This window comes from Ursus americanus, chromosome 2 (assembly GCF_024610735.1).
Source record: "Ursus americanus isolate L20-20 chromosome 2, mUrsAme1.1.p, whole genome shotgun sequence".
Lineage (NCBI taxonomy): Eukaryota > Metazoa > Chordata > Mammalia > Carnivora > Ursidae > Ursus > Ursus americanus.
The window spans coordinates 13,570,418-13,597,239 of NC_142128.1; the positions used below are offsets into that span (position 1 = coordinate 13,570,418).

Here is a 26,822-nt window from a genome sequence, read left to right on the forward strand (position 1 = left end):
TTTTCGTTTAACTGTTTTGTATTCACTTTTTGTAGGCGATGTAAAGCAAAAAACCAAGAAGATCTGATTGAACCAGGCACCGAGTTCCAAGGGAATAAAATTTTTAAAAATTGTTATTTTTTTCCCATGCACTTTTCTGTTAAAAATCAAGGTAAAATAATAAATAAGCAACAAAAGCCGAAAACCCCAAAACCCAAGAGCACAAAGAAAAACTTCAGTGAGATCGAAATGGTGAGGTGGAAACCACCAGATTCATTGGCTCTTACTGCCTGATCTTTATTAGTTGGCAGTCTGGTTTCTTTTTTAGGCCCAAGGAATTAAGTGGATCAAGAAGGGTCTTTGAATTCCAGCCTTTCAAACGCCTGGCTTTGGAAAGAGGAAGAGATCGTGGAAATCCAGTAGCCAGAATCTGCTTCTTATGATAAAATGTGGGTGGACGCAAAAACTGTGACTTGGACGGTTCGAATTTTCACACGGAGAGAGCCCACCCAGCCCACCAGCGCGCGGCCTGGCTCCCAAAGTAACAGAATCCGAGTCTCCAGGCCAGATTTTCCCTCTAGCCATTCCCGGCCACGCAAAGCGGAGCCGCGAGCACACAGAGAGGGATGTCTTCATCGCCCCCCAGGATGGAACAAACCCGCCAGCTCGGGGAGTGCTGAGAACCAGAGGGTCCCTCCAACGCCGGCAGCAGCCAACATGACTTGACTGCCCCCATCCCGCGCGGTCCCTACTCTCCAGACGCCCCCGCCCTTTCCGGGTGCGCGCGCACGAGCCGGCGAGCCGCGGAGCTGTGCGCCTGGCAGCTTGCGGGCGGCGGCGGCCGACAGGCTCGCAGGGAGAGGGGTGGCCAGGGGCGGCGGAGGAGGAGCTGGCGCTGCAGCCGGTCCCCTCCGGCCGCGCCCCGCCCTCCGCCGCCACCTGCGCGTCCCCTCCGGGCTCTCCAAACCCGGGGCCAGGGCCGTGTGGGCTCTTGGTGCCGCAGCGGCAGTATCACTGCGTCCGCCAATTAGGAGACTCGGCGTTTGGCTCCGTGGCGCGCGGGACGAGCGGCGCTGCCCGTTCTGCCGAGCGGAGGGGGCGTAGGCGCGCGTCCCTGCCGCCGCGCTCCCCGCGACGTTTTAGGAGGGGGTAGAGAACTGCTGTGACTTTTGAGGTCCGACTCTTCCTTCCGGCCAGCCTCGCGACTCGCCAGCTCGGAGCGAGGCCAGTGTGACCGGCAGGCCCCGAAGGCTCCCTGCGTGGGGTTGGGGCTTGGAACGTGTCCGGGCGCCCGCGGCGCTGTGCGCGCTGGTGAGTTTGGTGGCGGGGTGGGGTGTCCCCGGCGCGAGGGGCGGAGAGGACGTCGCGCTCTGCCCCTTGGCCCGCCCCCTAGTGCTGCCCCCACTTTGAGAGTAATTGAGACTTGAGCGTGACTGCGGAGCCTCGAGGATGCGGGCGCCGGGCGCGGGCTTTCCCTCTGCCGGGCGTGATGGAGCGGGTCGGTGAGCGGAACAAAGGCGCCCGCCCCGGGGAGCGGGTCCTGGGCTGAAGACCGTGGGCCGCGCGCCGCGACGGCCGCCTGCGGACGAGGGTGGTGGCCGTGCGGCCCGAGGCGCGGCGCGCTCCCCCGCGGGCGGGCTGCAAACCCTGAGCCTGGCACCTGCGCGCCGCACCCGCCCGGCTCCCGGCGACCCGAGGTCCAGCGGCGAGCCACTCGCTCGTGCGGCGGAGAGACGCACGGCCCCCGGAGCTTCGCCGAGAAGCGGAGGCGCCCGGAAGGGGCCGCGCGCCGGGAACTGAGCAGGCGTCTCCGGGAACACTTCTGCACACCGTGGGCTTCCATGTGACCGGTTTCGCGCTCCCCCCCGACCGCCCCGTCCTCCCAGCCGTCTCCGCTGCCCGAGCATCCGCGCTGCGGGGCCGGGAGCCTCTGGGCTCCCCGCCGGCCGTCCGGAGTGTGAGGCTCGCACGGCCCCCGGCTGCCCCGCGCCTCGCCGGAGCCTGAGGGGGCGCGGGTCCGGGGCGAGGGCCGGGCGGGCGTGTTTGATGGCTTCACTGAGAAGAGTCAAAGTGCTGCTGGTGTTGAACTTGATCGCGGTGGCCGGCTTCGTGCTCTTCCTGGCCAAGTGCCGGCCCATCTCGGTGCGCAGCGGAGACGCCTTCCACGAGATTCGGCCGCGCGCCGAGGCGGCCAACCTTAGCGCGCACAGCGCCAGCCCCATCCAGGATGCGGTCCTGAAGCGCCTCTCGCTGCTCGAGGACATCGTCTATCGGCAACTGAATGGTAAGGACACGCGCGGGCGCCCACGGAGCTCTGCGCGGGCGGGCCGGGCACCGGTCACCCCCTGGGGCCCTGTGCGCGGTGCGGGGGGAGCCGGTACCTCCTGGCTCCCGCAGGCTCCCTCTTATCCTTTCTGCTCTGTCTGGGCCGGGAGGCTGGGGCTGCTGGAAAGAATGACCTGCTTCTTCTGTTGCCCCAGCTGTAAGTTTGCTTTTATTGTGGAAACATGTCAGTACAGCCGGTGCCCGCGTGCGGGAGTCATTACCTGGCGACTCCAGCCAGAGTGCGGAAACTAGTCGCGCGGCCAAATGGGACTGGAGGCGCAGGCCGGCCGACGTGGGGGAAATAGCTCTTGCAGCTCAGCGTTTGCGGGGGTCAGACAGGGAGGGACACGAGCGGGCTGAAATGTCTGCAAAGTCAAGGCCTCAGGTCTGGCGCTAATGCGCTTCGGTGGTAAGTTGGATGAATATGTCATCTCTCCGGGAGGCGGGCTGCACACTCCTCCCTTCCTGCTGCTGCCGGTGGAGGCTGCTGTTAGAAACACACCCGGTTTCTCGCCGGAGAGCTGCTTGCGGGCGGGCGATTGTTTACAGTTCGCGGCGGGTTGGGGAAGCAGTGTTTCAGAGTGTAGCAAAGCGAGGGGTGCCATCCAATTAATGGCAGTTGTCCGAATCTGTCCCGTGCAAAATGTTCTCAGGGCTTCTGGAGATGGGGGAGACTTTTGAGGTGCCCTGGTCACATCTGGCCCAGGGATGGATGGGTCATTGGACACTTGCTGTCCCCAAGGTCACAGTGAGTATCACCTACTTGAGTACAAGCAGCTTTCCCGGGTCTGTAGGGTTGGCATGTAAGGCAGACCCAAGGCTGCCACCTCCCTTCCTGAGCTTCTGACTCCTGTGCTCCTGATAGTTCCAGAACTACAAATAATCCTAAAGATAATGATAATAATAGTTGGTATAGTTTTTGCTCCCCAGTGATCCCTGCTGAGCCCTTCTAGGTGGGATGTGCTCTCTGAGCACCTTCTAAAGGATCGCCTTGGTCTTGATGTCATTGTCACAAGTATCCAGGGGGGGCTTTGAACTTGTATCTGCCCTGGGTAGTTGCAATCCCCAGTTCGTTTGCGGACAAATGAGAAGCTTGTGGGGTGGGCCTTTGGTTCTACTCAGATACCTGCTGAAGACCCACCCATAGGACCCAAAAGAGAGAGTGCAAGATAGCCTGGGTCTCACTGTTAGCCTGCACGTAGGGACACAAGTCGTTTTAGTATTGATTTCAGCTAGGAAACGAAATATGGTATAGCCACACCCCCATATGCCCACCCCCATATGCCCCAAAGAGGAATAATACAATCTAAATGGTATTTGCTAAGTGCACAGACATGCAGGGACTCGTTTAGTCTTTATAGCAACCCCAGGAGATAGGTGCTGATACTGCGTGCTCCATCCCCTAGCCAGGGGATAGAGCTGGGAATTGAACTTCAGGGGTCTGTTCCAGAATTGAGGTTCTTCGCTGTGGCACCAGCCTGCTTCAGTCTTTGGCATGTGTCAGAGTCAGATGGAGGGCCTGTGAAGTCCCAGGCTTCTGGACCTCAGCCCCAGAGTCTCTGATTCACAGAGCTGGGGTGGGGACCTGAGACTTTGCATCTGGGCTAGCTGTGGCCTGCACCGTGGCCCACTGCCTACACTGAGCAAGCAAAGAGGAAAACCCATTCTCCCCACGGTGCCAGCTGGTTGGGGTGGGGGTGGGAACTTCTGAGAAGCCAAGAGCCTGCTTCATATGGGGGGGGGAGTGTTAAGCTTCTTTGCATATGTGCTCTTCCGTCATGTAAGCAGTGCCCTGGGGGATGAGGGACGTGCCTGGCACTTGGGTCTGGCTGGGTTGGACCCTGTGGGGTGGGAAGACGGAGCTTGCTTGACTTGCGGTCTGAGGAGGAGTTGGCAGGAAGACTGGCATGAGAGCTTTTCCTGGGCAAGCCAGGCATTCTAGCTGCGACTAGGTGGGTGCTATTTTCCTGGCTGCTGAGTGTAATTTGGAGCGATGGAAACCCCGGAGGAAGAGGGCAGGGAAGAGTCAGGAAATGGAGAGGACCTGCGTCTCCAGCCCACCTGCCAGGGCCTCATGCCTGCCTGTGCTTGCCTTGGGCATTGTACTTCCCACCTGTTGACTCAGTAGGCCCGCTGGGGCCGCCTGCTGCAGGGGGAGGGTGGCTGAGCGTGGCGAGGGCTCCTGGGGCCCGGATTCCGGTGTCCACTTGCTCTGCAGCCTGTCTCTATCCCTTGCTCCTGAAGGAGAAGGAAACCTTGCCCTTGGTGTTCTTTATTCCTCAGGAATTAATGGCAGGCCTGTGAGACAAGGCCACTTGGGTCCAGCCCTCCGGGTATAGAGTGAGAGCTGGCGTGTTCAAGGCTGCTCAGATTTCTCAAACCTTCCTGTGGACTCTTAGGAAGTTCCGGCAGGAGGGAGTCCTGGAGTGCTCCACCCCTCCCTGGCCATGAGCCCTGCAACCCAAGGGGCTGCTCACTCGTGGAACAGGTTTCTCTGGGTGTCCTGAGAGGGGTCTCCAGGCTTCCTTAGAATCAGCCTCTCTGCTAAGATTCTCGGTGCCCAAATCTCAAATCCTGCCTTTGGAAAAACAGTTACAGGTTGTTGTTACTGTTGTGGTTTTCTTACTACAGACTGAGAAGGACGCTTTAAAGAGAAAGTAGAGACGCACACAGAGATGAGTTAGTTTTTTCCCTCCAGACCCTGTCTGGCACCTGCTTTTCCATTCTTTCTGCAAGGCCCCCACTGCTGACCCTGGTCGTTGGACAGTACGCTCTGCCCCATGCCCTGGGTTTGGTCTCACACGCTGGCATTCCACTGATCACATGTGGCTCCAGCTGTCTGCATGGGCCCAGCTTCTAGTGGCTTTCTGTTTCCTAAGGAATCACGGTCAGGCCTGGAGGCTGATAGTCAGGGCTGGAGACAGCCAGCTGCCACCAGCATCTCCCAGGTTCCCACCTTGCCCGTGCCTTCTGCCTCCTCCGGCCAGACCCATCTGCTCACGGGAATTCCCAGCACTTGCCTTGGGATTGTGGCCTCCACAGTTCAGCCCCAGCCTTCGGGAAGTTGTCAGGGTTTGCCGTCCCTGCTCCCTTTCTCTATTCCTCCATCCTTTCAAGTTTGGCTCAGGGTCCTTGCCCTGGGGGTGGGAGTGGGGTTGTGCCAGGCCGCATGTCTGAGCTCTTCCTGCTCCGAGGTGCTAGAAGCTTTCTTGTCAGTGACTCTTTGCACTCATGGCTGATATTCTTGTGCCGCTATGGGTTTGTCTTTTGAGCCCAGAACTGGATGGTAGGCTTTCCAAGGGCTTGAACTATATTTTGGACTTTTGAATACCACTTCTATCCTTCAAGCATCATCCACAGCACCTTGTACAGAATGTGGTTGATTAATTGGATGGGTGCTAGTTTGAGGAGTTAAAGGATAGACAAGGAGGAAATAGTCTCGACACTGTCATGGCTGGGTCGGGCTGGGTGGATGTGGTGAGGGGGAGGGAGCAACAAGGACTTAGCTGGGGAGACAGAGTGTGAGGAAGCCATCTTGTCTCCACCATCTTGCCTGAGCCATCTTGAGGCTATTCTGGTCCTTCACTCTCCTGATGGAAGGGCTCCAGATCCTTTGGGGGAACTTGGAAGGGAAGCAGTTGTCCAGCATAGGGAACAATGCATTTCAGTATATTTTCTTTGAATGTGTGATTTTTATAATATGAATAGGGTTTTATATTCCTTTTTTTTTGGTAGAAGAAAATTCATTTATATTTATTGTAGAAAATTTGGAAAACCTAAAAAAAAGAGTTACATGAGAGAAAATAATGCTGTGTTAAAATATTTTACAAAATGGTGCCTTGGTGTTTTAGTACGAGCATTAGGAACAGTGAACCTAGGGACAGACAGATTTCTTGTTGGAATTCTCATGGAACTCTGCACATGACTTGTGACTTTCTGTCACCTTCTGAGGAAGTTATTTGTTTCTCTCATTTTAGAGCTGAGAAAAAGGTGAGGAACAGAGATCCTGTGTGACTTAGCCAGGATGACAGAGCCAGGGAAGGGCAGTGCCAAGATTTTCTGAAGACTCGTACTTTTCCCCTGCCCAGCGCCCTCCTGAGGACTTGGGGTAGAGACAGTGTTTCCCTGTGTGACCTGCCCCATGCCAGCCCCGAGAGCTCTGGCTGGCGACCCCCGCCCTCATCGAGAGCCCCTGTGCGGTGAGTCACAAGGACGCACATCACTGCTCCAGTAAAGCCCAGGGCAGCTCTGTCATAAGAGGAAATGCAATCGATTCAGGTTAGCTTCCAAATTTAGATTTCAGAAGGATATTGAGTAGAAGCCGGGTGGCTTGAAGAAATTGAAAATCTTTGTGGGAACAGGGAGAAGTCAAAATTACCTATCCGAGTCCTGCCCCCAAGCTGCAGAGGCAGACGAAGCTGGGGTCGGAGCTGCAGAAAGCCCACAGGTTCCTAGCAGCCCCGGCACAGCCACCCAGCCTGACGCGGGAGGACAGCCGGACAGAGGTGGAGATGGGCTCCCGGAGGCCTCCAGGTGGAGTCACAAAGAGAGGGATGGCATTTTGAAAGCACGTCTTCATGGACACCAGAGCTGACCTGGAGCTGTGCCCGGAGACTCCAGAGCTGGCTGGGACCAACACTGGCTGTGGGATGGAGGGAATGGGGAGGAGGAGAGGGCAAATGTTTGTATTAAAATCAGTCGCTGCAATGAGCGTCAGAAGGAGACCAGGGTAGTTCGAGCCTCCATGTGCTGCGAGCGGGCCTCTGTGGCAGGCAGGGGCCCAGGCTCCATCCATGGAGCCAGGGTCTGGGCGCTGGAGGGAGCCTCACTTCCTTTCCCTCCGATGGACCACTAGCACCTGGTGTAGCCACCCCTCCTGGAGAGGTGGGGAGCCCTCAGAGGCAGTGTGGGCGACAGGCACCCTGCTAGCGGGCTTGGCTGCCGCCTGTCCAGGTGGCGGGGGAAGAGGCCACCATGTTATTCTCGAGGAAGAAATCCAACCCCCTGACCTTTGCTGTTGCCAAATCGGGAGTGTTCTTTGTGGACAGGAAGAAGGCTCCGTAATTAGAGCCAGAAGCGGCAACGGGAGGAAGGGCATGGGCTCGGTAAGGCGCATGGCAGGCGAAGAAAATCTGAGATCAGATAACCTGCAAGTCTCTTCTAAGAATCTAAGATTGGGAAAAATAAAGTTTGTTCACTCGGGCGTCAGGCAGACTGGATTGGATGACTGGTTCTGGCACTTATGAGCTCTGTGACCTTGGGCTAATCACTTCACCCCTCCACTGAGAAATGGGGTCGTTGTAAGGCAGGATGGAATGGGATTCAGAGCGGACAGGCCAAGCCCCAGGGCCCAGCGTGTGGCCGCTGGGAGAAGGGAGGGACCCTGCTGGCCTGCCCCCCATCGCATCCCGGATGCTGAGAACCATCCTGGCCCATAGCAGATGGCTTAGCAGATATTTCTGGCACGAGTGCACGAGCAGCTAGCCACGCTTTGTGGCGGAGTGTGGTCATTGCTGTCTGCGATGTGAATCTCCAAAGGGGCAAGAGGAGGTCCTTTTCCTTCTAACTTGCTTGGACTCTGAATGAATGGGGATCCTTCTTCCTTCCCGTGTTTGTCTAAGGCCAAATTCGGTTTCCTTCTTCTTTCTCCCTCTCCCTCTTCCACTTGACTTATGAAGATGATGCCTTTGGGGGACGCTTGTGAGGCAGAGGAGAAGAAACGGCAGCCTCTACACGTCAGACCCCGCGACAGAAGCTCATGGGTGTTCTGAGCGCTTCCTCACCGCCGGCCGTGGGCTGGGGGCCAGGATATGGGGAGGGGCAGACAGCTGTGGTGTCGTTGGAAAGGTGTGTCTGTGGTTTTACCCGGTGCATATGAGGTCATGGAAGAGTTAGTAGCACGAGGATGGAAGGGCTGAGGCCTGGACTGGCATGCGGGACGTGCTTAGCCAGTGAGTGTTGAACTTGAACCCCAGAACTCAGAAGTTTTGACACGTGCACCGTAGGACACAGGTGGTCAGCAGCAGCCCCCCCCCCCCCACCCCCGCCACCCAGGGACCTGATGGGGAAGCGAGTCACAGGCGATGGTCTGGTCTGGGCCCAGGACTGGGAATCCTCAAGGTGGCCGGCGTGGGGAGCAGCGGGGACGGAGGCAGAAATGTGTGCGGGAACCTAGGGGAGGCTGTGTGGTGAGAACTTGCTGGTGAGGCAGGGGCTTGTCTGGAGCAGCAGGTGGACACTGCTTCGAGTCCCAGGCTGCTTTGGACTCAATTCTGCAGACATGGGGGGGCCACTGCGTGATCAGGGCACCACAGTGACATAAGGGAATTGATGTCATCAGGTTCAGTGTAGGCACAAACAGGTGGGAAAATGGGTTAAAATCCAGGGGCGGGTGTACGTGTTGGCATCACCGGCCCAGCCGTGCCCCTGCTGCAAGACGCAGCTGGCCCTCTGAGCTTCAAAGATCACAGCGCACCCCACTTTGGAGCCGCATCCTTGGCCACATCCCGGCCTGAGGGTCAGCACCTGGAATGGCTCCCTCTGGAAAATCTAAATCAGCCCTCAGAGCTCTGCCCTGTGCACTCCCCTTGAGCTTGCTCTCCCATGCCCTTCCCTGCTGCTCTTGACCTCCTTGAGGCCCTCCCAGCCACGCCCCCATTGCCCCCCAGCCTTCTCTGGCTCCCTGTGGCTCTATCCTTCCCCATTCAGCCGGACAGCTGCTCCCACGGCCATCCTGTCAGGAATTCTGCCGGCTCCTCCAGGGTCCTCCTCCTCCCTGTGTCCTCTGCTCCATATCCCTGCTGTCTCCCTAATCCTGGGGCAGCTGATTCGGAGGAGAAGTCCCACCACCGCAAGGGGCTGGTGCCCTTAGGACGCTTGCGCCCCGGGCAGTCTCAGCTGGGCCCTCAGCTTGTCTAGCACTTACAATAGGTCTCCCTTTCTGTTCCCCAGCCAAAGAGGAAGCCAGGTGGCTTTGGGGCTGGGGGACCCCAAGGGGGTGACGGTGAGGACGAGGGGTTGAGGCTCCCCCTGCCCCCGCTGCTCTCAGGTGACATAGAAGCCTCTTCTACCCCAGCTGCCGCCACAGGCAGGCTTTGTCCCACTGAGATTCCCCTGGGTCTGCCTCCTGAGGCCACCACCTGGCCTCTGGTCCTGCTACCCCTTCTGGATTCAGCTGGCGTGCTCTGTGGCAGGGCAGAACCCGCTTCCCCGGCTGCTGCCGAAGCTGGAAGTCCAGGAAAGCCAGCTCTCCATGGAATGGCCTTTGACTAGGGGGGCAATAGGAGCTGCCCCTCAGCAGGGGTGGGGGTCTCCCTCCCTCCCTCCCTCCTTCCCTCCTTTCCTGATGGCTGCAGCACTTGAAAAAATGCAGGACTCATTTGGTGGAAAGACCTTCTTCTGCTTTAGTTACTGCTCCTCACAGGTCTCTAGACTGTTCCGACACAAGGATGACAATTGGCTTAGCCACTGATAGAGAAGTTTTCCCTTTTAATAATGTCCCTGTCATTGCTAACTGCAGAGCCTCAGCCTTGCCATGCATGAGTAATAAACCACCGCCATAATTACAGGCGGCCACGTCCGGACACCAGCACGGGAGCGTGCCGACAGTTAATAGGGAGCAAGGTTCCGCAAGAGCCTCCTTCCATCCCAGCCTCAGACACAATGGCTAATTGTGTGATTAGTGTTTACTGAGGGGTGTCTAATGGTTATACATGCCTTGTTAGGTGCTGTCCATTCCTGTAGAAAGAGCACTGAACTAATGGGAGACTGGGGTTCTAGTTCTACCCTCTTATAGGGGGGAGCAAAGTTTATGTGTGTATAACTGAGAGCTACATGACTTTAGGGTCCTTTAGCTCTCAGATTATGAGTAACACCTGCCCCTCCCCCAATCCTATTAAAATCTCACGTATTCTCCAACAACCATTCAGAATCCCTTTAATCCCTGAAACCTTCTATCCCCTTGTCAGAATTCTTGTCCCATCTTCTGGGCTCTTATGGTACTTTGCATGGGTCGCTTTTAGCTCTCGTTCATTTCTACCTTGCATTATAACGAATTGTTAACGTGGTCAGAACCGAGGGTTTGCAAGAGAATACATTTTATTCATTTCTAAAAATCCTTCTCTGTGTCATTTAGGAATTAACTCATCAAGTAACTGGTTCTCTTGTGACAAGCCCAGAAGTAGTGGTAGCTAGCATTGGTTTGGCATCATAAGGTCATTATGATGATATAATTTTATGATACTATACTTCTCTTGGCCTTCGTGATTACAAGATGGCTGCTGTAATTCCAGTCATTGCATTTTGTACAAAGAAAGAAGTGGCCACATCTCCTATTCTCTAATCTGGAAAGAAAATCTTTTTTTTTGGAAAGAAAATCTTTTCCAGAAGTGTCTCTGGCATCCCCTGCATGTGGGCTAGAAAATGGTCACATGACCAGCCTTGCTTCAGGAGAACATTTGCTTTCTGGAGAAAGTGAGTATGGCTGAGGCAAAAGTGGGCTGGAAAATGGTCACATGACCAGCCTTGCTTCAGGAGAACATTTGCTTTCTGGAGAAAGTGAGTATGGCTGAGGCAAAAGTGGGCTGGAAAATGGTCACATGACCAGCCTTGCTTCAGGAGAACATTTGCTTTCTGGAGAAAGTGAGTATGGCTGAGGCAAAAGTGGGCTGGAAAATGGTCACATGACCAGCCTTGCTTCAGGAGAACATTTGCTTTCTGGAGAAAGTGAGTATGGCTGAGGCAAAAGTGGGCTGGAAAATGGTCACATGACCAGCCTTGCTTCAGGAGAACATTTGCTTTCTGGAGAAAGTGAGTATGGCTGAGGCAAAAGTGGGCTAGAACATGGTCACATGACCAGCCTTGCTTCAGGAGAACATTTGCTTTCTGGAGAAAGTGAGTATGGCTGAGGCAAAAGTGGGCTAGAAAATGGTCACATGACCAGCCTTGCTTCAGGAGAACATTTGCTTTCTGGAGAGAGTGAGTATGGCTGAGGCAAAAGACCAGAGCGGGAATGGCACTTACATTATGAATCCACGGTGTCTGCCATCCCTTCCACACCCCCAGTGTATTTTCAACGAATATTATAATGAAGCAAGACTCTTTGCTAACTGGAAATCCATTGAGTAGAATACTCAAGTCCTGGGGCATTTTGGTTAACTGAGATTTGTCTTGAAGACCTGTCGTGGACTGAGACTGTAGCCACATTTAGTCAATAGCCATTTTTGTGTCTCTGAAACATTCATTTTAGGGTAGGTGATGTGTCACAGTTTAATTGGTAGCATTTCCCCCCCCCCCCCCAAATGGTACATCTTATAGTTGGAGGCATTTTAGATTTGGTGAAATACAGTATGTGGTATTTGCACATAAATACATATACTATAGTTTACCCTGCACAGTGGTTTTATTGAGCACCTAATATGTATCAAGTGTTTTGTGCTCCTGAATTCTGCATCACGCCTACGTATACTCTTATGCCCATTTTACAGATGAGGAAGCTGAAACTCAGAGAAGCAAGTAAGTTGTCTGGAGACACCCACCTGCTCCCTCTCTGTGTATCCCTTTGTGAGACTGGCACTCCCTGCCTCCTGGGTGCGCCACCCAGTCCTGATCAGCGTTGATGGCTGGCCCCGAGGATTGCGGAGGGGCAGGCGTGGGGCTTCGGTGACAGGTTGGTGGCAGGGAACCTTACTTCCGTCAGGTTAACAGTGACTAGTGTGTAAAGTTGTAAAGCTGTTAATTCTAGGGCTGTAAATTATGCTGCGAGAGCTTTAAATCCAGCCCATAATTAGAACAAAATGTGAGAAAAGTGAAATTGATATTAAGTTAATTAAAAGGCTTTGCTTATATTTGCAAGGAAATTAGCACAACAAGAGTGCTGACAAGTGCACATTGTTAATTTCTTCTTTGTTTGGGCAACTCTCAGCAGGCCTCAGGCAAGCTTTGTTCTTGGCTTCTGCCCTGTGCCCTCTCTACAGTCCAGTCTCCGATTTATTGGTATTCACGGTGGCTTTAATTGGGTAAGATCAGTGTAATCTTGTGAGGGTCATTTTTTAGTGGAAGCCAAGCCTTGGATAGGAGCCACACCATCCAGGGAGGGCTCAGGCCCAAGAGGATGTGTGGGGCTTTGGAGGGTTATAGAGTCACCTGCTTCTGGAAGCCAGTGCCCCGAGCTGATACGTAGTTCTCGAGTCCAGAAGGTAAGCCCTTTGGCTCCAACGCACCCCTCTCATTCCTGTTCACCATCCTGACCTGTGCGAGAGATTTGCGGGTGAGTATGTGGGGTAGAACTTTAGTTTGGAGTTTCTAGGAGGCAGGGACAAGTCTTTGTGACGGTACTGTGTATACCGGACCAGGGTCTGCTTTAGGGAAGCTGACATCAGGCAGCCTAGAACTATCCTTGTCTCCTGCTGGGCTGGCAGAGCTAATGCTCGTGTTCACCAAAGAAGTTCCTGTTCCTCTTGGACACAGAGCTCATCTTCAGCCTCTCCTGCAGTGAAGCGGGGGCCGTGTGACAGTTCTGGATAGAAGGTGGGTGGAAGCGATGTTCGTCACGGTCAGGCTTGGTTCCCCTAGTCCCCTGTGGGGTCCCCCATGCTTTCTCTCTTTACCCGTTAGTGGTGGCCTTGGAGCCCACTTATTGGTGGCATTTGAGATGGAAGGACCCTCAGTCCCTGAATGACTGTGTAGAACAGAGCACCCCCCTCTGCAGCTCTCTCTTGATGTCCCTGGGCCTTCGGACCGTTGTGTTAAGCCTTCAAGATCTTGGAGCTTCTCTGTTACAGCAGCTAGTGTTAATTGTCCTGACTAATTCAATTAGGCAGGGCTGGAATGCTAGTCTGCCTAAGTGACAGGCCGCCTAAATACTCTAGGTCTCGGCCCTTGATTCCTATGATCGACAAGTACGGATGGAGCTGAGCAATAAGTGGGTTGGGGTAAGGTGGTCGGATTGAAATCCATCTGGCTCTGGACGAACTTCTCTGTCTGATCTGTTGGCTTTAAGAAAAGAGTCTTATGTCTCAGTGCCCCGGTGTTCTGTTTACAGAGTGATGGAATGATTGTAATCATCTTACGTATGCTCCATGTTGGAGCTGAGGGATGAGTATTGAAATATAGCTAAGTTGTTTGCAATTATAAAGAACTAAATAATATATGCATTGTCTTTATTACAGCTTCTGAGGATAGGAACTGGCATTTTTCAAGATGAGACAAACCGAAAAGGTTAGCTTAAGAATTAGCAATTTAAAAAATCATGATCTTTGCTGCCACTGCATTTTAAATCATGCAAACATTTATGTTTGTGCCAAAGTTCCACATTTCCTTTAGAGCAATTACTGAAATGCATTCACAAGATAAAAATGGAGTTCAGGGAAGAATATTTAAGAGCTCTTTAATGATGTTACAAACTTTGCTAATTTGCCAAGTTGTTCTAAAATCCACTTCATTTTTTTTTTTCTGCCTCCCCATCTTCCTGCAATTGAACTGATTCCAGAAGGTTGAAGGAAGGGGCTGCAACTTGTACAAAAATGCACAAATCTGATGAAATATCTTTTCAAGAGCTTTGTGTCTTTCTTCATTAGCTGAAAGTGAGATCTCAGGAAGAGACAAGAACCCTTAGGCTGTGTTTACTTGCACAGAGCAGTTTGGGGAGCAAACAAAAGCCAAACAGGAGTTACGAAGTGGGTGGTTAGAGAAAGTCTTTCATGGCTCCTCGGCGGCTCCTGTGCTAGAGCCTTGGGGAGGAGTCGACAGCCTGAATGTTCTCGTCCTCCTCTTTCTCAGAGGTCAGCTTGGCACAGCCTCAGCGAGCGGAGGGCTTGTGGTCCCCACAGCCTGGCAGCTAGGTGGTGTTCCGGCTTCCTCCTCAGGGCTCGGAAAACCCACATTCGTCCTTCCCCTTCCCCACAAGAAGAGATCTCACGGTCATGGTCATGGTGCACCCTTTTGTTAGGGTGTAAGTTCCTGGTTGCCTCACAGGGACGGTTCTCTGAAGGCTTCTTCTTCAGCAGAGGAAGTTCGATGCTGCTGAGTTCAAATAAGAGCCAGCAATGTGACCCTGCCTCCCCCCCACCCCCAGCCCAGCTCCTTACCTCCCCAACCAGCCGATCCCCAGGGGATGCCATACAGTGGACTGAACGTGAGCTTTTGAGGTCGATAGATTTTTGGCTACGTAATAAAGCCAAGCCAGACCTTGGGTTTTGGGCCATTCAGTGTTGCTGAGCCTCAGTTGACCCATCTGAAAAACAGCAACTGCTCCTATAAGGGTGATAAAGGCTGGACAAGATGGCATTTGCAGAATACCTTGAAGAGTGCATGTACATCGGAGAATGTTGGCGAATGATCCTGGGAAGACGGTAGCGGTGGTGGGCAGAGCCATGGTGGCTCCCTGCGCCAAGACAGTTAGCCTCGCTGGGACTGCTTTCTCCCCAGCGAAGTCTAGATGGGACCTAAAGGGTGTCCACGTTCTGTAATTTTATGGATCAGATTGGTGATTCGGAAGTGCCTTTTCATGTGAGCGGTGGCCGGTCGGCGTTGGTTGGATATGCATTTTTTTTTTTTAAAGATTTTATTTATTTATTTGACAGAGATAGAGACAGCCAGTGAGAGAGGGAACACAAGCAGGGGGAGTGGGAGAGGAAGAAGCAGGTTCACAGCAGAAGAGCCTGATGTGGGGCTCGATCCCGTAACGCTGGGATCACGCCCTGAGCCGAAGGCAGACGCTTAACCGCTGTGCCACCCAGGCACCCCGCATTTTTTGGCAGCAATAAAAAGTCAGTTTAAAGGAATAAGAAAAGGGGCGCCTGGGTGGCTCAATGGGTTGAGCATCTGCTTTTGGCTCAGGTCGTGATCCCAGGGTCCTGGGATTGGGCCAAGTTGGGGGGGGGGCCTGCTCTGCGGGGAGCCTGCTTCTTCCTTTCCCTTTGCCGCTTGCCCTGCTCTTGCTCTCTCTTCTATCTCTGTCAAATAAATAAATAGAATCTTAAAAAAGAAAAAAGGAATGAGAAAGGATTTTTATAGGTGTGGTGGTTTTAAAATGTATCTGCAAATTCTTTGATGCCATTCCCAGCAAAAGGTGGAGTAATTGCCCTCCCCTCGATTATTGCTGGCTGGCCTTAGCGACTGCCTTCTAGAGGCTAGAATTCAATGGAAGGGATGTTGCAGGACTTCGGAGGCTGGGTCTAAAGGATGATAGAGTGTCTACGGGGCGCTGTCTCTGGGGATGTGCATCTTTGAAGCCTTGAGCCGTAAGTCAGAAATCAGCCTCTCCTGAAGCCGCTGTGCTGGAGGGACTGCTGGGAGAGAGAGAGGGCAAGGGGGCAGGAGCAGGGGAGGGGAGGGCAGAGAGTCTCAGCTGGTCCTGCTCCCAGATGCTTTTGTCTTCCCAGGGCAGGTGCCAGACATGTGAGTGAGTGAGCTTCAATCCCCCCACCCCACGACCTTTGCCTATCAATCCCCCATCCTACCTAATTCCCCCCACCTAACCCTCCCACCGATCCACCCCTCCCCACCTGTTCCTTCTCCCCTTCTGCCCCCCACCCTACCTGTCTCCCCTTCCCTGTCCCACCCCGATGCCCCCAGACCACCTATCCCCTCCACTCCACATATCACCTCTCCCCACCTATCCCCCACTCCACCCATCCCCCACCCCACCTATTCCCCCCCACCTATCCCCCCTCTCCACCTATCCCCCACCCTAACTATCCCCCACCCTACCTATCCCCCACCCTACCTATCCCTCCTCCCTACCTGTCCCCCACCCTACCTATCCCTCCTCTCCACCTATCCCCCTCTCCTCCTGTCCCCCCCACCTATTCCCCACCCCACCTATCCCCCACCCTACCAGTCCCCCCACTCTACCTATCCCCCCACTCTACCTATCCCCCACCCTACCTATCCCCTCTCTTCACCTATCCCCCCTCCACCTATCCCCCACCTCACCTATCCTATCCCACCTATTCCACCCCACCTATTCCACCCCACCTCACACCACCTTGCCTTCAAGCCTTCCTAGCTGATGCCAAGTGGAGCTGAGAGTAGCAGTCCCCACCCCCAAGCTCTGCCCAAATTGCAGATTCATGAGCAAAATAAATGTAGTTGTTGTTTTAAGCCAGTAACTTTTTGGGTTGGTTTGTTAAACAGCAATAAATACCTGGAAGGCCGGGCCAGTACCCTTGTGTTCAATAAGGTGTTTTGTGTTTTTTTCCCCTTCCTAACTGCAAGAAATAGGGGATTCCTGGTGATGATGAAGACGATGGTGCTCACAGGAATAAATATAACAGTAGCTAGTGTTGTTCTTAAAGCACCAGCACTGTGCTGAAGACTTCATATGGATGTGAAAGTGGTCACGAATTTTGTTTCTAAGTCTTGGGTTATATGCCACCGATAGACCGTGGATAGCAGCCTAACTGTTGCAGAGGGGGTCAGGTTGGCCAAGAATTTCAGATGTCTGTCTTGTAGCTGAGTTCCTGACTCGGCCAGGACTGCTGGGCACCCCTGCTGTGCATCGGTGGGGGGGGAGAGGGGGGTGTGGCAGGCCTGCCGTGGCCGTGGCCCCCTCCCGCGAGGGCGTCACTTTGCTTACCTTGAGCATCGTGTCCAGACTCGTGGACCCTCGCACCCAAGTTCCCACTGTTTCAGGTCTTTGAGGAGATACAAGAATACATTGGCCTGAGTCTCCTGTCTCTGCAAGAAACAAATGACTTTCTATTTTGGGGGGGAGCCTGGAACATTCTTCTACAAAGAGGACACACCCTGCAAACCTTCAGAGCACCTTAGTCCCCAGAAGTTGACAGAAACACTGTAAGCTTCTTTTCTTCTAGCGAAGCAGACTGGGAAGTAGGGGGCCTGTCTGGACTCCGGTCTCATAACGAAGAAACAAATTAACATCTCACTTTTCCCAGGGTGAGAACACTGTATTTCAGTCCTAACTTGGACACACGGTGCCTATGGCTTTATCACTTACTCAGGAAGCAGGGGACCCAGAGGCTAGTTAGTGGTTCCCATGCCTGTGTGAGGTTCATGTTGACTTGGGAAATTTTGGGGAAAAGTCCCAGTTCCCAGCTCCCTCAACCTGGAGGTTCACACTTTGCAGATACTGGTTGGTCAGACTTGGCTTTGGAAATCCTTCTATTTCAAAAGCTCGGTGGGGGATTCTGATGAGCAGCTAGGAGCGTGGAGCTGGTGGCCCTCTGTGCTTTGAAGTGCTTCCTCCCCTTTTCCTGGAGGCAGAAGCTTCCATGCCTTCACACCTGTGGCTTGCTCCGTGGAGGGCAGATAGCACCCCTCGTTTCAATGTCTGCATCTCTAAAAATTGATTCCACAGGGCTGTTGGGAAGCTTGGATGAGTTCATTCACGTGGGATGTTTGATACATTCCTGGCTTCTAGTCGATTTTTTTTTTAACTTCCCAACACAATTAACATTATTGCCAGCATTTGCCTCTTAATTTCAAGATGCAGAAATGTACCTTCAAAACCGATCTTTTCTTTTTCTTATGTCAAGAAAACTGAACATGAGATCTATCCTCATGATCCACGAGTGTTGCTGTGACCCCCAGCAGGTGGCACGCCCATTGGGGGCTCACGGTGCCCCCCGTTCTGCCTGCACCACGCCTACATCTCACGCCATCCGGTTATCTTTGGTTTGGATAAGCTGGATCTAGTTGAATATATTTCATTCTGTTTGCTGGGAATACAGTGTTGCCTTTTTATGTAAAACCTGCTTGTCGTCTGGCGTTTGCTAAATCAGTTTACAGTAGTATCGATCTTCTGGTTTTACAAGGCGCTACCTTCTGTCTCTGTTCTCAGACGCAGTACCTGCCCATAGTGGACTCCTAAGAACTCCCAGTTCCCCCCTCCCTTTCTGCTCCCTCTTCCTGGTGCAGCCCCACGTCCTACCGGGGACTTGGGAATTGGCTCTGGAAGGTTTCCACCTCAAGGCTCTGCTCTGAGACGTCTGTGCTGCATGTGGCCGCCACCGCCGTGGTCCCCAGCCACCCCATGGGCTCCATTCATCCCCAGCAATGCTTCTCACCCCTTAGCACCAAGATACCTTTCCTGAAGAAAGCCACCTGTCATCTCCGAGTTCCTGAAAGTGAGGGGGTCCGTCTGGACGTGATAGCTTAGACGCTAAGAAGGCACATTTCTGCAGCGTGCACAAACCTTCTAGAGATAATGAATTTTTTCCCCCCTAATCTTATGTGGTTGTCTAGCCCACCTCTAATGGCATCCTTGCCTGCTCGTGGCTTTTTCTCCCTCCCGCCCCGGGTCTTTCTAAAGCGTTCAACTTGGTTTTCACCGAGACAGTCACCCTCTTTTTTTCTCACTCATAATGTCATCCATTTATGTAATTTAATAGAATTACATAATTACAGTAACAAGCACAGCTGGTATGAAGAGGTTTGGGAAAAACACAAGGGACTGTTGGCAGGTACGCGACTCAACTGGGGAGAGCAGAGGCAGGCGGCCCGTGAGATCGAGGCATCCCTGCCAGCCTGGCGACCGCACGCCGCGGTCTGTCGGTCTGTCTGCATCTCTGGTAGCAACTGAAGACGTTCACTGTGGTAAGTCGGGAAACCGGGAACAGTAGAAATGTGAAAATACAACTGTTACAGCACCATAGCATGAAGATAAGAGCATCTTCTTTCCTCCCCGTAAACACTCTTGCATCTTTAAGATCATGCTTGCATATACATGTTTGTGTCCTGGGCTTTCTCTTAACGTTTTTATATAAATATTTCCCCGTGTTATGAAACACCTTGTCAACATTCGTTTTAGTTATATAGTATTTTCATGCAGTGGTTTTACCCTAAGTCTCCCTCTCACTTCCCTATAGGCAAGATACAGATTGCTACATCAGGAAAACATTCAGTTTTTCCTTCCTCTGTAAGGAAAACCCCAGTTCTTCCCTCCTGTGTCTCTCCTGTGTGGGTCCTTCATGATGCACAGAGAACGCTTCATTTCTGACACTTGGGGTCACCAGACGTTGTGGTGTTTCCCCACACCTAGAAATTCTCTGTGCCTCCAGCTGGGGGGCCCATAATTCAACTCAGTTCTGATACCGGTCTACCTGGGGATAGTGTCTGATGCCCCAGGTTAAGGGCTCAATCTCACAAGACTGTCCCCACCCAATTCAGATGTCAGTCACAAGCCAGAGTTTCCAAGGACTCCCTCCTCACGTTTCGTTAGTTTTCTAGGGCACCTCATGGAGTGCAGAAAACATTTTACTTACTTTTACAGGGCTATTATAAAAGGATGTGGTAAAGGGTACAGTTGAATATCCAGATGGAAGAGATATGTAGGATGGGAATGTGGGACCTTCCATGGCCGTTCTGGGCATGCCCATCTCCCAGGCCCTCCATGTTCACCCACCCAGAATCTCTCCAGATCCCATGCTTTTGGGACTTTATAGATCACACAGCATGCTCAATCATTAACTCTATTTTTACCCCTTCTCCTTTCTCAGAATGGGATGTGGGGCCGAAAATTCTAAGCTCCTAGTCATGGCTCCATCTTTCCGGGGACCAGTTCCCATCCAGGAGCCCACCTAGAGTCACCTCATCAGAATGAGATACTCTATCACCCAGGACAGTCCAAGGGTTTTGGGAGCCCTGTGTCGGGAACCAAGGTCAAAGTTCAAACACAAAGAACAAAAGATGTTCCTACTGCTCTTATCACTTAGGAAATTACAAGAGTTTGAGGAGCTCTGTGCCAAGAGCCAGAAACCAAATAGGTATTTTCTAGGATCTCACGATTCCTTTCAGATTTTTATTATAAATAATGGCGTGATGAACATCTTCACATGTAGAACTTTATATCCAGTATCAGATAGGGTCAGTGTCACGTGGAATTAGTAAACCACAAGGTATGGGCTTTTTAAAGACTTTTGATATGTTTTGCCAAACCGGTTTCCGTGAGGTTTGTACGAGTTTGTTTTTCACGATAGTACCCGACAGTCCTTGTACTCCCTTATCTTCTTTCACAATGAGGAGCCGTTACAATTTCTGAAACCTTGCTAATTTGATAAACAATCATTCCTTCTTGTTTTACTTTACATTCTCTCTTTTTTTTTTTTTTTAAAGATTTTATTTATTTATTCGACAGAGATAGAGACAGCCAGCGAGAGAGGGAACACAAGCAGGGGGAGTGGGAGAGGAAGAAGCAGGCTCATAGCGGAGGAGCCTGATGTGGGGCTCGATCCCACAACGCCGGGATCACGCCCTGAGCCGAAGGCAGACGCTTAACCGCTGTGCCACCCAGGCGCCCCTAGCTTACATTCTCTTGATTGGTAGTGAGATTGAATATTTTTCCAAATATGATTTATTTGCATTTGCATTTTGCTAAAATTTTAAGCTCTGATTGATCTGTTAAAAACAATTTGTTGATTAATTGAATCGTTGATTTGCATACTTTTTTATGTAGTGAAGAAATTATCTTTGTCTTCAGTATTTATTACAAATATGCTTTCCAAACTCATTGCTTACCTTTAATGTGGATAATTTTTTCGGACGGGATGTATTGGCTTTACATTTTCTGAGAACATTTAATTTTACAAAGTGTTCTCTGATGTGGTGTTTAAAAAAATATCCACATGTGTTTTTTTTTTTTTTCTGGCTTTATTTAAAAAGTTGAATTTTTAGCATGTAACTAAAAATACACATGAGAATTATGCTTGGGAGTTATACTTGGGAGTTGAAGTTCTAGCTTGATCTTTTCCACTTATTTTAGTTATTTCAGCCCCGTTGGTTGAGTAATGCTGCCTTTCCCACTGACTCATGCTTCTCTTTTGTCGTGCTCTCAATTGTTACACAGAGAAGAACGATGATGTTTCTGAGATGTCTGTTCTGCTCTGATGTTATATCTTATTTGAATCAATGCCATGTTGTATTAATTATATGATCATATTAGTCTCCATCATTTATCTTCTGTTTGTCTTTTTCTTCTTTTTAAAAAAAGATTTATTTATATGAGAGAAAGGGAGAAAGAGTGTGAGCAGGGGAAGGGGCAGAGGGAGAGGGAGAAGGAGAGTCCTCAAACAGAAGGCCCCTCACCAGGCGCTGTGTGTGGGGTCTGATGTGGGGCTCGAGCCCAGGACCCCGAGATCATGACCTGAGCTGAAATCAAGAGTCAGACGCTTAACCAACTGAGCCACCCAGGCGCCCCCACATACCAAAATTCGTAATTTTGTTTGTCTTTTCCAGACGGTAACATTTCTGAAAGAAAGATACGGGGGTGATAGATTTTCAGAGATCTCGTTTTGTGTTTTTCCTTTGCTTTTACATACATACAGGGCTTGGCTAACTGCAAAATTTCTTTGTTGGAATCTTTTCCCCGCAAGCTGTGGCAACATATTCCGACATTCAGTACTGTGGTGCCTAAGCTGAGTCTGTCTGTCCGGCCATCCATTGATCTACGGATCAAGCCCTCCATCCATCTGGGACCAGTTATATAATTTGTGAAGCCCATTGAAAAGTGAAGATGAGAAGGGCCTTGTTCGACAATCATGAACCATTTCAAGATGGTGACCGCAGAGCGTTAAACCAAGTGTGAGGCCCTCAAAGTTCAGGGCTTCTTCATTTCTTGGACGCTTACTGAGCTCGCGCTACGTGTTGCGTGCTTTAAGGGAAAGAGCCCTCAAGGTACAGTCCACTGTGGGGACATGGGCCACTCAGTTGTGGTATCATCAGTACTTGATGGAGGTGTGCACGGGATACTGTGGGTGCACAGAGGAGAGAGAACTCCACCAGACCTAGCTTCCAGAAAAGGCTTCTGGAGGAGCTGATACACTGATACACATACTCATGTTCTCAGGGATGCTGGGAGAGTTTTCGAGCTTAAAGCAGAGACATGCTCCGATTCAGATGTTTTCAAGAGATCACCCTGCTGTGCGGAAATGTCGTTGTAGGCGACAGGGTGAGAGCAGGAGTGGAAGCAAGGGGAAGGTCATTGTGGTAATACAGGCAAGAGAAGACAGAAAGGGCGGCTTGGATCTGTTTGGAATAGTGGAGGTGGTGAGACGTGTCACGTCCCAGGTAGGTTTTGCAGATGGCACGGTGTTCATCTGTGGATGGAATAGATAAGAGGTCGGGGAGAAAGAGAGCAGTTAAGGAGGACTCTGTGGTTTTAATTTAACCAGTTAGAAGAATGGAGTTGTCATTCACTAAGATGGGCAAGAGTTGTGGGAGAGCAGGTTTGAGGGGAGATGAACCATCCAACTTTGGATACCTTGGATTTGAGATGCTTATTAAACATCTGGGAGGAGGCGTTGAGTAGATGGTTCGATGTGCATTTTTGGATCCGGGCTTGACCCAAGAGGGTGAAGAGGCTTTGCCAAGGAGATTGTTGGAGAAGAGAAGATAAATAAGACACTGCCAATAAAATGGTTTTTATTGTTACTATTTTTTTTCAAGGATAATTAACATACAGTGTTATGCTAGTTTCAAGTGTACAGTTTAGTGATTCAATAATTCTATACATTTCTCAATGCTGATCACGTTAAGCGTACCCTTAACCCCCTTTATCTGATTCATTCACTCCCCCCCTCCCTCTCCCCTCTGGCAACCACCTGTTTGTTCTCTGTATTTAAGAGTCTGGTTTTCTGTTTGCCTCTTTTCTTTTCTTTGTTTATTCATTTTGTTTCTTGAACTCTACATTTGAGTGAAATCATATGGTATTTGTCTTTCTCTGACTGACTTATTTCACTTAGGATGATACCTTCTAGGTCCATCCATGTTGTTGCAGATGGCAAGCTCTCATTCTTTTTTATGCCTTAGTAATATTCCATTATATATACAAATATATAAAATATATATTCCATTATAAATTCCTCTGTGTATATATAAAATATATATTCCACATATATATTCCAATATATATATAAATATATATACAACTTCTTTATCTACGGATGGACACCTGGGCTGCTTCCATGATTTGGCTATTGTAAATACTGCTACAGTAAACATAGGGGTGCATATATCTTTTCGAATTAGTGTTTCTGTTTTCTTTGGATAAATACCCAGTAGCGGAATTACTGGATCATATTAATTTTTTGAGGACCCTCCATGCTGCTTTCCACAATGGCTGCACCAGTTTGCATTCCCACCAAAGCTCACAAGGGCTCCTTTTTCTCCACATCCTTACCAACACTTGTTGTTTCTTGTGTTTTTGATTTTAGCCATTCCGACTAAACTAGTTCTTAGTGATTGACTTGACATAGAGAAGGAGGAAACAGATTTAGAAAATGACACTGACTGACTGGCTTTTTTGCCTCTTTCCCCCTCATTCATGAACCAAACAGGGATTCTGGAATATGGAGTCATGTTTCTTTCTTTCGGGGAGAGACAGTCTTGGAAGTATTTCTTCTAGTTCACATTCCTGTAGGAGATGATGAAGGTAATTTCTTGATATTTACTTACGATGAAGAGAAAATCGTTGCCACTTAAATGTTGAATTATTAATGATTCAGGAGGAAATGACTTCTTTCGGAAACACCGATCCTGAAGGCATGTTAGACAGAGGCCAGGTAGTAAATTACCTCTTTCAGCGACAGGCCTAGCGTGTTGATGTCCATCTAAAAGGATGTGGTGTTTACCTTCTCTGGGTTGGGTTCACGCAGTTGTGATTCTGGAAGGAAGTCCAAGATGAGTTCGCTTGTGATACTCAGCACATTTGAGAATCCCATCTTTGCTCCTAGAATCGGTTACTATGAGATTAGTGTCTTACTAGTAAGGGGGAAAGGAGAGCTCTCTAGAATCCGTGGATTTGGAACCAAAGCAACATTTTCAAGGGGGTTCCAGGCCATTCTGATCTGACCGTCTGAGACAGTTCTTCCAGGGTCTGGCTGTTCGTTCCCAGGCCCGGTGGTACACTAGGTGGGGAAAACACAGCTCTTACTCCTCCCCTTTCAACATTCAGAGGAGTTTTTGCAGAGAAGCACACTTACGTGGGACTTGCCTTGTCTATTGTCACTACTATGGAACTCAGTGAGGAGACGGGGACAGCAGAGAGGACCATTTAATCAACCTGGGAACCAGGTGAGTGTGAGTGTGTGGGTGTGACAAGGTGTGTATTTTATCACCATCTCATATACTCACTTACAAAGAGAAAGTTCTCTGAGGCCATTTGCTGTGCTCCAGAATGGGTTAAAACCCGCCTTTATTTCCAGCGAGTGATTTAAATATTGGATCGCTCATTTATAATTGACTAAAAAAACGCGGGGGCTCTTTACAGATTTTGAAGGCATTCTCTCCAAAAGGCTGTTTTGTTTTCTCTTTTTGAAATAAACATGAATTAGCATAAGAAATAAGGAGGCCCTGAAAGGAATCAATAAAATTAACTGGAATTGGATTTCACACTTTGAATGCGTTACACGTCCCTATTAGGGGAGATATGGAGCAAAAGGGAATCAGTTCAAAGAGAAGCGAAGGCCTATGAAAGGCTGACCTACTTCAAGAGGATGAATATTTAAAATCAGAAAAGCTTGAAAAATAATTCGCTTTACATTGATGGACCGAAGCGCAAAGATAACAGGGAACCCTAATGGACAGACGGGTTGAATGAGGCTGGGCTGGCACCGTGTTGGGGAACCTCAGAGGTACGTGGGGAGAAGCCTGAGTTTGGACTCTGATCTGGGTTTGAGTTCTGGTGCTGCTGATTCGTTTATTTCAAATACATCTTTTCATTGCCACCCTGAAAACTGGTTTCCTTTGCATTGCAAATGAAATTGGCTTGGCTTGACTTGAATGTTAAAATTCAGCGTGTTTAGTTTCTTTTAGGTGAAACAATGAACGAGGAATTTAGACCAAGCTAGAGCGTTGGCGTGGAGGGGCTGAGTATGGGGAGTGAATGTCCCTGCAGACGTGACCCACAGCCTTCCTTGACGAGATGGGCAAAGGCTTCAGGGAAGGCCACTCATTCCCCACCTGAAACTCTCCTTACCTCCTGCTTGTGGGGCTCTCTGACCATGGAGTCGCAACACAGATAAATGTCCGGGGTGGTGACGTTTCTGCCTCCTGAAGAGTTGTCCTTTGAGAGTTGCGCTGCTTTCATAGTTGGAGTTCAGTGTGCACATCTGTCGATTTTTCTGTTGCAAATGAATGTGGGCGTTCAACGTAGTGCATCCCTGTGGAACCAAAGTAAAGTTTCTCTTTACCTGGCAAATAACTGAATTTCCTCATGAATAAAATGGGGAGGGGCATCTGGGTGGCTCAGTCAGTTGAGCGCCTGACTCTTGGTTTAAGCTCAGGTCATGATCTCAGGTCGTGAGATCGAGCCCTGCGTTGGGCTCCGCGCTCCGTGGGGAGTCTGCTTGAGATTCTCTGTCTGTCTGTCTATCCCTCTCTCTAAAATAAATACAACTGGGAGGGAGATAAAATGCCCATCAGATTTGTTCAGAAGTCTCCATTTCTTTATACTTACTTGGACTTTTTAGAAGTTTTTTTTTAAATAGCTTTATTGAGATAAAATTAATAGACAATAAACTGCACGTTTAAAGGGTACACTTTGATAAATTTCGAAATAGACATGCGCTAGGGAAGCCACCACTGCATTCAAGCAAATGTACACATTTGTCACCCCCAAAAGTTTCCATGTGCACCTTTGTAATAATATTTCCCACCCCTCCCATCTGCCTTTCTCTAAACAACGGCTGGTATGCCTTCCAGCATGATAGATCGGCTTGCATCTTTCCCTAGTTTTACATAAAGGGGATAATGCGTATTCTTTTCTGGCTGACTTCTTTCACCCAGCATAATTGTTCTTTTTTTTTTTTTTCTTTTTTCTTTTTTTTAATGATTTTTTATTATATTATGTTAGTCACCATACAGTACATCCCCGGTTTCCGATGTAAGGCTCGATGATTCATTAGTTGTGTATAACGCCCAGTGCACCATGCAATACGTGCCCTCCTTACTACCCATCACCAGTCTATCCCACTCCCCCACCCCCCTCCCCTCTGAGGTCCTCAGTTTGTTTCTCATATTCCATAGTCTCTCATGCTTCATTCCCCCTTCTGATTACCCCCCTTTCTTTATCCCTTTCTTCCCCTACCGATCATCCTAGTTCTTCTGTTCCACAGATGAGAGAAATCATAACCAGCATAATTGTTCTGAGGCTCATCCATGTTGTGGTGTCTGTCAATAATTCATTCCTTTTTATTGCTGAGTATTTTCCATTGTATGAGTAGCCCACAGTTTGTTTATTCATTCTCTTGTTGATGGGCATTTGGGTTGTTTCCAGATTTTGTCTATTCCAAATAAGACTGCCATGAGCATTCATGTATAAGTCTTTGTATGGATATAGGCTTTTATTTTTCTTAGGTAAATAACCAGACACAGATCGGCTAGGTGATACCGTAGGTAAATACTTTAGAAAGTACCAACCCGATTTCCATCTAAATTCTCACCAACGGTATATGAAAGTTCAAGTTAAATGTGAGCCATTTTAATGTGCGTAGTGGTATCTCTTTGTAATTGTAATTGGCATTTCCCTAATGACTCATGTTGTTTTTCTGCTCAAATCTTTG

At 50.2% G+C, this 26,822-nt stretch overlaps 1 protein-coding gene across 1 annotated transcript in view; it reads left to right on the plus strand.

The window, feature by feature from the left end:
* Positions 1-643: 643 nt before the first annotated feature.
* Positions 644-26,822, plus strand: part of GALNT17 (polypeptide N-acetylgalactosaminyltransferase 17) — a 434,901-nt gene continuing 408,722 nt past the window's right edge. The window contains exon 1 of the mRNA XM_045786142.2: positions 644-2,263. Within this exon, the coding sequence (XP_045642098.1) occupies positions 2,026-2,263 (238 nt within the window). The 5' untranslated portion in view covers positions 644-2,025. The remainder of the gene's footprint in view (positions 2,264-26,822) is intronic.